At 42.5% G+C, this 10,085-nt stretch overlaps 1 protein-coding gene across 1 annotated transcript in view; it reads right to left on the reverse strand.

The window, feature by feature from the left end:
* Positions 1-1,017: 1,017 nt before the first annotated feature.
* shcbp1 (SHC SH2-domain binding protein 1) overlaps positions 1,018-10,085 on the reverse strand; it is a 13,458-nt gene continuing 4,390 nt past the window's right edge. The window contains exons 3-13 of the mRNA XM_069147227.1: positions 9,470-9,585; positions 9,064-9,290; positions 8,876-8,971; positions 8,568-8,798; positions 8,321-8,498; positions 7,972-8,092; positions 3,611-3,742; positions 2,378-2,496; positions 2,163-2,249; positions 1,893-2,016; positions 1,018-1,810 (exon numbers count right to left, since the gene is read on the reverse strand). Of these exons, the coding sequence (XP_069003328.1) occupies positions 1,509-1,810; positions 1,893-2,016; positions 2,163-2,249; positions 2,378-2,496; positions 3,611-3,742; positions 7,972-8,092; positions 8,321-8,498; positions 8,568-8,798; positions 8,876-8,971; positions 9,064-9,290; positions 9,470-9,585 (1,733 nt within the window). The 3' untranslated portion in view covers positions 1,018-1,508. The remainder of the gene's footprint in view (positions 1,811-1,892; positions 2,017-2,162; positions 2,250-2,377; positions 2,497-3,610; positions 3,743-7,971; positions 8,093-8,320; positions 8,499-8,567; positions 8,799-8,875; positions 8,972-9,063; positions 9,291-9,469; positions 9,586-10,085) is intronic.

The following is a 10,085-nucleotide window of genomic DNA, read 5'->3' on the forward strand; positions in this document are numbered from 1 at the left end:
ACTAAAGTCAAAGGTTTTTAATTCTCGCCTGAATTTTTTTTTGTAAAAAAGTGCCTGTAAATGACTGAAGCTGTGAGGTATCAGCTGGACAACACAATGAGGCTACAGTATAAAATCTGACCTCTTCCAAAGTTCATAATAATACAGACTATATAGATAGATAATACAGAGACATAAGTAATATGGTAAAAAAAAAATGTTATTTATATAAAAAATAAAGGATCAAACTATTTAGAATATCACTTATAAGCACTGTAAAGTTTGTAAAAGGTTAATCTGGCATCGTTTTCACGATAAAACTCTTAAAACTCAGCTATCCAAACATATTTCAGCCCAAACACAGGATGCACGGGAAGAGAGTGGAGGATTACCATCTTGACAGCCGTCATGAAGCTGGAAGAACCGCCCCTGAAAGACAAATATCCTGTTCAGAATCTCATTGGTTATACAAAGCGTCAATCATCGCCGAAGTAGCTTGTGATTGGCTGCAGATGTAAACAACAGAAGAGAGATGGACACTTTCACTCAACACGTGGCAGAGCTGACTTTGTGCCATATCTCAAGTGCTTACTGACAATGTTTAGATTGATGTGTATTCTGGATATATTATTGCTTTTTGTACTAAATACTTTGCTGGATTGGATTAACTGGACCTTTGCTGGCTGAACCAGGAGGGTTCTGTTGGACTTTTCCGGGTCAGTGTGGGACTCTGAGGCTGTTTTGGTGAGTTACATCAATACTGTAATCGTTTGTTTGTTCAGTAGTGATCTGAATAGTAAAGCTATTTACTGAACCTGCTGTGGTTATTGGATCTTTAAATGGTTTATACAAATCACAAGAGTCTTAGTTTTCCATAGACACCTGATGAGTTCACTTTTAACTTCGTACTGTCTTATGAAATCAGTGAATGTCTTCAGTCCAGTACCAAAGTCAGTCACAGTGCACACATTTTAATCTGCAGGAAATTTATTATATTTACAATTTCCACAAGAAGCAGAAAAGGCACTCAGTTCAGTCTTCTAATTCTAAAACTTTATTTTCACCAGAAAATGTTCCTCAACCACAAAATACATCAGTGACACCTTTAAAAATACAGTGTGAAAATCATATGTAACAAATGATGACTAAAACGGTATTCTGCTGTCAACCACCTATTTAACACACCAACATTAGAAGACCTGAGGTCAAACCACCAGAACTAATACAAAGTGACGAGTGGATCAAACTAATGCATTAAAAGGTTATAAAAGTAGCATCAGGAGCCCAAAGGAATAAATAGGATAAAAGCATTTGTGCAAATCAAAAGTAATTCATTCTAACAGTGAGTGCCCTGTCAGTGCTGATAGAAACTCTTCTAACAGGGAACAACACACTTTCTGCTTTACAACCACCTCTGCACGGATGAGAACCAGGATATCTTTCAGCATTTATTCCATGACACAAACCAGATCATTCAGCTGTGATCGAGTCGTTAGAGAACGGATGTTCAGTCAGCCGGAGGTCTGAGGTCAGTAGAAGAAGGTGCCGAAGTCGCCCATGCCGTTGCGTTTGAACTGGTTTCCCTGAATAGAGACGAAGACCTGGTGGTCCATGAGATCCTGGACGGCTCGGCTGCAGGACGTCTCCTTGTTTCTGCTCAGCTGACGACTGAAGTGCCACCTGCGGCCTGTAGAGGGCGCCCCGTCACTGTCTGTGTTCTTCTCTGCTGCCGAGCTTCTGGTCGGTGATGATGATGATGATGTGGAGATGAAGAGAGGATCTGTAGCTCCTCCATGCTGTTTTCCTTCAGCCGTGTGTGCAGCAGGGTCTTCTGGGAACACAAGCAGAGTTAAATACCGACTGTACCGAGCTTTGAACTCATGAACCTGCCGTGATGTCAGAGCTCCGCCCACCTTCACTTCTTGGTTGCTGTCCATCGTTGGGTTTCACCAGAATCACCCCGTAGCCCTCGTTGTTGTGGATCACGTTGTTCTCCATGGTGATGGACGGCATCGCGTCCAGCTCATCAGCAAAGTCCTGCAGACAGACACACAATATCAGCAAGGAATCGCACACAGAGCCGCGCACACGCTGTTCATGTGTTCATTCAGCACACTGACAACACGTTTACACGTAAACATCCCAACGGTTTCCAAGGAAACGCTGCAGTGTTGGTCTCTCACCTTGATGAGGATCCCGTCCTTACAGTGATGGATGCCGTTCCCAACCAGACTGCATACACTGCCGGGGTAAATCTCCACACCGGCCCCCTGAGCAGACACACAACACACAACACTCAGTACAAACACACAACAGACAGTACAAACACACTCTACAAACACACAACACTCGGAGGTTCTCCGTGAGAACAACTCAGAGGTTCTCTATGAGAACTCACCTTGGAGCCGTACAGGTCGCACATGTTCATGGTGAGACGGGCAGATGTTCTCACAATCACTCCGGTGGTCTCACACTGCAGAACACAGTTCTCCATGTTCACCGTTCCCTGACGCACACCTGTCCGAAAACAAACAGGAGCATTGACGACGACGACAACAACAACAACAACCAGACAACAAACAGGAGCATTAACAACAACAACAGAACAATAGGAGCATTAACAACAACAACAACAACCAGACAACAAACAGGAGCATTGACAACAACCAGACAACAAACAGGAGCATTAACAACAACAACAACAACATAACAATAGGAGCATTAACAACAACAACAACAACCAGACAGCAAACAGGAGTATTAACAACAACAACAAAACAATAGGAGCATTAACATTAACAACAACAACAGAACAATAGGAGCATTAACAACATAACAATAGGAGCATTAACATTAACAACAACAGAATAATAGGAGCATTAACAACAACAACAACCAGACAAAAAACAGGAGCATTAACAACAACAACAACATAACAATAGGAGCATTAACAACAACAACAAGACAACAAACAGGAGTATTAACAACAACAACAAAACAATAGGAGCATTAACAACAACAGTATTAACATTAACAACAACAGAACAATAGGAACATTAACAACAACAACAACAACAACAGAACAATATGAGCATTAACAACAACAGGAGCATTAATAACAACAACAACAACAACAACGGAACAATAGAAGCATTAACATTAACAACAGAACAGTAGGAGCATTAACATTAACAACAACAACAGAACAATAGAAGCATTAACAACAACAAAAACAACATGAACATTAACAACAACAACAGGACGTCAACAACAGGACAACAACATCAACAGGACGTGAACAGATGTAAGTACTGGACATATAAACAGGAACATTTCTAACTACAGATGTGCGTCAGGCTGCTGAACATCCTCCGGATGGTTATGGTTCTTTACACGTTTTAACTTGACAACAACAACAACAGAACAATGTAAAAACTGAGTGTGTGTCGATGAAGGTCCAAATGAATCTTTAATGAAGTCCAGTACTGAGATGATTTCTCTGGCAGTGGAGTTGGAAACTGTTTCTCTGCAGGCGGCCGCTCAGCTCTCAGAGATTAAAAAGTGACACCTGTAACACACTGTGTAACACACTGACAGGGTTAGGGGGAGGAGCCTCTGATGCAGTACTCACACAGAATGCCTTCAATAGCATCGTGTTGGATGAACTTGATGTTGGACAGTCGGACATCAGCTCCTGTGGACTCCATGAAGGAGTCGCCTTTGTTTTTCTTTTCAATCACCACCTCATCAGGAAACCCAAAACCTGCAAACAGGAAGTGTGTCAGGACACAACCGCTGAGTACACCAGAGGTGTGTGTGTGTGTGTGTGTGTGTGTGTGAGAGAGAGAGTTAGACTGCACTCTCCACAGCAAATGAACACAGATACAGAAGAACTCGGTTTAAATAGAAACGAACATGTTCTTTGGCAGTAAAACAAACTTTGACATGAAGAACAAGTTCAAATAATCAGTAAATAATAAGTTAAAATAGTCACAGAGGGTTTAATCTGTTAGTGGTTAATGTTCTTTAAACTCATTAAGACAATTAAATGAATAAAAGACAAACATCTAGATTGTCTATCTGTGGCTGGATGTGAGAGGAGACACTCATCAGATTTGTCTCAGTTGTGTTTATTTGCTGTCTCTGTTGTGTTTATTTGCCGTCTCTGTTGTGTTTATTGACCGTCTCTGTTGTGGTTATTTGCTGTCTCTCTGTTGTGTTTATTTGCTGTCTCACTGTTGTTTTTATTTGCCGTCTTTATTGGCCGTCTCTTATTTGCCGTCTCGGTTGTGTTTATTTGCTGTCTCACTGTTGTTTTTATTTGCCGTCTCTATTGTGTTTATTTTCTGTCTCAGTTGTGTTTATTTGCCGTCTCAGTTGTGTTTATTTGCCGTCTCTGTTGTGTTTATTTGCCGTCTCAGTTGTGTTTATTTGCTGTCTCAGTTGTGTTTATTTGCTGTCTCTGTTGTGTTTATTTGCTGTCTCTCTGTTGTGTTTATTTGCTGTCTCTGTTGTGTTTATTTGCTGTCTCACTGTTGTTTTTATTTGTCGTCTTTATTGTATTTATTTGCCGTCTTTGTTGTGTTTATTTGCCGTCTCTGTTGTGTTTATTTGCCGTCTCTGTTGTGTTTATTTGCTGTCTCTCTGTTGTGTTTATTTGCTGTCTCTCTGTTGTGTTTATTTGCCGTCTCTCTGTTGTGTTTATTTGCCGTCTCACTCGTGTTTATTTGTTGTCTCTCTGTTGTGTTTATTTGCCGTCTCTATTGTGTTTATTTGCCGTCTCTGTTGTGTTTATTTGCTGTCTCTCTGTTGTGTTTATTTGTTGTCTCTCTGTTGTGTTTATTTGCCGTCTCTGTTGTGTTTATTTGCTGTCTCTCTGTGGTGTTTATTTGCTGTCTCTCTGTGGTGTTTATTTGCTGTCTGTCTGTTGTGTTTATTTGCTGTCTCTCTGTTGTGTTTATTTGCTGTCTCACTCTTATGTTTATTTGCTGTCTCTCTGTGTTTATTTGCTGTCTCTCTGTTGTGTTTATTTGCCGTCTGTTGTGTTTATTTGCTGTCTCTCTGTTGTGTTTATTTGCCGTCTGTTGTGTTTATTTGCTGTCTCTCTGTTGTGTTTATTTGCCGTCTGTTGTGCTTATTTGCTGTCTCAGTTGTGTTCATTTGCTGTCTCACTGTTGTTTTTATTTGCCGTCTTTATTGTGTTTATTGGCCGTCTCTTATTTGCCGTCTCTCTGTTGTGTTTATTTTCTGTCTCAGTTGTGTTTATTTGCTGTCTCACTGTTGTTTTTATTTGCCGTCTTTGTTTTTATTTGCCGTCTCTGTTGTGTTTATTTGCCGTCTCTGTTGTGTTTATTTGCTGTCTCTCTGTTGTGTTTATTTGCCGTCTCTCTGTTGTGTTTATTTGCCGTCTCACTCGTGTTTATTTGCCGTCTCTCTGTTGTGTTTATTTGCCGTCTCTGTTGTGTTTATTTGCCGTCTCTGTTGTGTTTATTTGCCGTCTGTTGTGTTTATTTGCTGTCTCTCTGTTGTGTTTATTTGCCGTCTGTTGTGCTTATTTGCTGTCTCAGTTGTGTTCATTTGCTGTCTCACTGTTGTTTTTATTTGCCGTCTTTATTGTGTTTATTGGCCGTCTCTTATTTGCCGTCTCTCTGTTGTGTTTATTTTCTGTCTTAGTTGTGTTTATTTGCTGTCTTGTGCTTATTTTCTGTCTCAGTTGTGTTTATTTGCTGTCTCACTGTTGTTTTTATTTGCCGTCTTTGTTTTTATTTGCCGTCTCTGTTGTGTTTATTTGCCGTCTCTGTTGTGTTTATTTGCCGTCTCAGTTGTGTTTATTTGCTGTCTCAGTTGTGTTTATTTGCTGTCTCTGTTGTGTTTATTTGCTGTCTCACTGTTGTTTTTATTTGCCGTCTTTATTGTGTTTATTTGCTGTCTCAGTTGTGTTTATTTGCTGTCTCACTGTTGTTTTTATTTGCCGTCTTTATTGTGTTTATTTGCCGTCTCAGTTGTGTTTATTTGCTGTCTCACTGTTGTTTTTATTTGTCGTCTTTATTGTGTTTATTTGCCGTCTCTGTTGTGTTTATTTGCTGTCTCTCTGTTGTGTTTATTTGCTGTCTCTCTGTTGTGTTTATTTGCCGTCTCACTCGTGTTTATTTGCCGTCTCTCTGTTGTGTTTATTTGCCGTCTGTTGTGTTTATTTGCTGTCTCTCTGTTGTGTTTATTTGCCGTCTGTTGTGCTTATTTGCTGTCTCAGTTGTGTTCATTTGCTGTCTCACTGTTGTTTTTATTTGCCGTCTTTATTGTGTTTATTGGCCGTCTCTTATTTGCCGTCTCTGTTGTGTTTATTTTCTGTCTCAGTTGTGTTTATTTGCTGTCTTGTGCTTATTTTCTGTCTCAGTTGTGTTTATTTGCTGTCTCACTGTTGTTTTTATTTGCCGTCTTTGTGTTTATTTGCTGTCTCAGTTGTGTTTATTTGCTGTCTCAGTTGTGTTTATTTGCTGTCTGTTGTGTTTATTTGCCGTCTCTGTTGTGTTTATTTGTCGTCTCGGTTGTGTTTATTTGCTGTCTCACTGTTGTGTTTATTTGCTGTCTCTGTTGTGTTTATTTGCTGTATCGTGCTTATTTGCCGTCTCAGTTTTGTTTATTTGCTGTCTCTGTTGTGCTTATTTGCTGTCTCTGTTGTGCTTATTTGCCGTCTCTGTTGTGTTTATTTGCCGTCTCACTCTTGTGTTTATTTGCTGTCTCACTCTTGTGTTTATTTGCCGTCTCACTCGTGTTTATTTGCCGTCTCACTCGTGTTTATTTGCCGTCTCTGTTGTGTTTATTTGCCGTCTCTGTTGTGTTTATTTGCTGTCTCTGTTGTGTTTATTTGCCTTCTCTGTTGTGTTTATTTGCTGTCTCACTCTTGTGTTTATTTGCTGTCTCTCTGTGGTGTTTATTTGCTGTCTCTCTGTGGTGTTTATTTGCTGTCTCTCTGTGGTGTTTATTTGCTGTCTCTCTGTGGTGTTTATTTGCTGTCTCTCTGTTGTGTTTATTTGCTGTCTCACTCTTATGTTTATTTGCTGTCTCTCTGTTGTGTTCATTTGCTGTCTCACTGTTGTTTTTATTTGCCGTCTTTATTGTGTTTATTGGCCGTCTCAGTTGTGTTTATTTGCTGTCTCAGTTGTGTTTATTTGCTGTCTGTTGTGTTTATTTGCCGTCTCTGTTGTGTTTATTTGCCGTCTCTGTTGTGTTTATTTTCTGTCTCAGTTGTGTTTATTTGCTGTCTTGTGCTTATTTTCTGTCTCAGTTGTGTTTATTTGCTGTCTCACTGTTGTTTTTATTTGCCGTCTTTGTGTTTATTTGCTGTCTCAGTTGTGTTTATTTGCTGTCTCAGTTGTGTTTATTTGCTGTCTGTTGTGTTTATTTGCCGTCTCTGTTGTGTTTATTTGCCGTCTCGGTTGTGTTTATTTGCTGTCTCACTGTTGTTTTTATTTGCCGTCTCAGTTGTGTTTATTTGCTGTATCGTGCTTATTTGCTGTCTCTGTTGTGTTTATTTGCTGTATCGTACTTATTTGCCGTCTCAGTTTTGTTTATTTGCTGTCTCTGTTGTGTTTATTTGCTGTCTCTGTTGTTTATTTGCCGTCTCTGTTGTGTTTATTTGCCGTCTCACTCTTGTGTTTATTTGCTGTCTCTCTGTTGTGTTTATTTGCCGTCTCACTCGTGTTTATTTGCCGTCTCTGTTGTGTTTATTTGCCGTCTCTGTTGTGTTTATTTGCTGTCTCTCTGTTGTGTTTATTTGCTGTCTCTCTGTTGTGTTTATTTGCCGTCTCACTGTTGTGTTTATTTGCCGTCTCACTCGTGTTTATTTGCTGTCTCACTCTTGTGTTTATTTGCCGTCTCACTCGTGTTTATTTGCCGTCTCTGTTGTGTTTATTTGCCTTCTCTGTTGTGTTTATTTGCTGTCTCACTCTTGTGTTTATTTGCTGTCTCCTCCACAGAACAAACAACTTCTACCTTCTACAGTGATGGAGTCTGAGATGAAGATGGAGCTGATGACACTGTAGGTCCCTGGAAGGATAATCACCACGTCGCCCTCATGGCACGAATCCACTGCTGAGACGGGTTCTCTGTGGAACTGAACACAGGACACGGCTCATTTCTGGGAAACAGGCGGGCAACAGGCGGGCAACAGACAGGGAACAGACAGGGAACAGGCGGGACACAGGCGGGGAAAAGACGGGACACAGGCGGGGAACACAGACATGGACACAGCCGCGACACTAGAGATGGTTGTGTCAGAGCTTTATGACTCCAGCCATTTTCCCAGAATGCCCTGCCTGTCAGGATCACATGTGGTACTGACCTGGATCTCGGTTTCCTCAGAGGAGCACAGAGGACTGAGTCGAGCACTGAGGAGGGACTGGAGCTGGACGGCGCTGCAGGAGGCCGTCACGACATGAACCACCTTCCCCCCTGAGGCCCGCGGGCCGCGGCTCTGCACGCTCTGCTGCTGGGCATTTCCTTTGTAGGCCAGAACGTACCTGGACAGGGTTGGGGAGGTGAAGGAAAAGCTGGAGAGACAGTGTTGAGGACACACACAGATGTCCTACCTCAGCAGGGGGTTCTCGATGATGTGCAGCTTGCGTTTGAAGGTCTCCAGTTGGTCGTAGAGCTTCAGGCCCTCCACCATGGACACGTTGTCCAGCTCCGAGTCCGAGTCTGAGCTGAGGCCGCTGCGCAGCTCAGAGAACTGCTGGAAGCAGCGGGAGCAGCTGTGCAGTAAGGACTGGTACTCTGCCACCAGGCCTGCGGGAACTCTGTCCTCTAAGATGTCGTAGAAGCTGAAAGAAGACGCATGTTAAAACAAGACTCGTGGACACCAACCAGCACGCACCGATAAGACACTCTGGGTCCTCACAGTCTGAGACGAGGCTCCACGCAGCGGACAAAGTAGTCAAAGTCATCGTCTTCATCCTCCTCATCCCACTGCCTCCAGATGTGTTTATAGAAGAACCTGAGGAAACAAGAGAGGGACAGGATGAGGACAGACTGAGACAGCTGGACAAAGCTCTGCATCAGACTGAACTCAGGACCAACCAGTTTTACCTGAGGTGTTCGAGAGCCAGAGCGGTCTGATCAAAGTCCCCGGACTCGTCGTAGACCACCTGCAGCTCCTGCAGGGGGACTCTGTGCTGCGTGGCGTCCAGAAGAGACATCATGGCGTCCTCTGTGAGGTCAAAGCCTCTGGTGTCACACTGCAGAGGAACAACGAGCTGCACACACGCCTTCAGGTCCTTCAGGTCCTTCAGATCCTTCAGGTCCAAATCTTTCACCTGAAACCAAACACACGTTAGGTGGAACTGAACCCGTTAACCACCCGTGAACTACTGAAACACAACAGAACTAGTTTACATGTTTAATTATTAAAGCTGGTTCACATGACTACTGAACTTCTGATCAAATGAAGGTTTACAGCATCAGCAGAGACGTGTGTGATTGACAAATGTCTAACCTCCACCACAACATCAAACACATCTGTCGTCCACACAGCCAGCCAATCACACGGCTCCAACACTTTCTCCAGGTAGTCTGCAGTGAAGTTCTTCACCTCTGAGGACTTACAGTCTCCTACAGGGAACACACACACACACACACACAGAGAGAGAGAAAATGATGCATCTGTTGACTCAGCACTGTCACTGCAGTGTGCATGCATGCGTGTCTGGGACTGAGTGAGTATGTGTATGTATGTGATTGTGTGTGAGTGTGTGTGAGTGAGTGAGTGAGTGAGTGAGTGTGTGTGTGTGAGTGAGTGTGAGAGTGAGTTTGAGTGTGTGAGTGAGTGTGAGTGTATGTGAGTGTGTGAGTGAATGAGTGTATGTGATTGTGTGTGAGTGTGTGGATGTGAGTGAGTGAGTATGTGTGAGTGGGTGAGTGTGTGTGAGTGAGTGTGTGTATGTGTGAGTGGGTGAGTGTGTGTGAGTGAGTGTGTGTATGTGTGAGTGGTGAGTGAGTGAGTGAGTATGTGTGAGTGAGTGTGTGTATGTGTGAGTGTATGTACGTGAGTGTATGTGTGAGTGAGTGAGTGAGTGAGTGAGTGAATGTGTGAGTGTGTGTATGTGTGTGTG

This window comes from Embiotoca jacksoni, unplaced genomic scaffold (genome assembly GCF_022577435.1).
Source record: "Embiotoca jacksoni isolate LCO1_2020_lvr unplaced genomic scaffold, fEmbJac1.0.p SCAF_136, whole genome shotgun sequence".
Classification (NCBI taxonomy): domain Eukaryota; kingdom Metazoa; phylum Chordata; class Actinopteri; family Embiotocidae; genus Embiotoca; species Embiotoca jacksoni.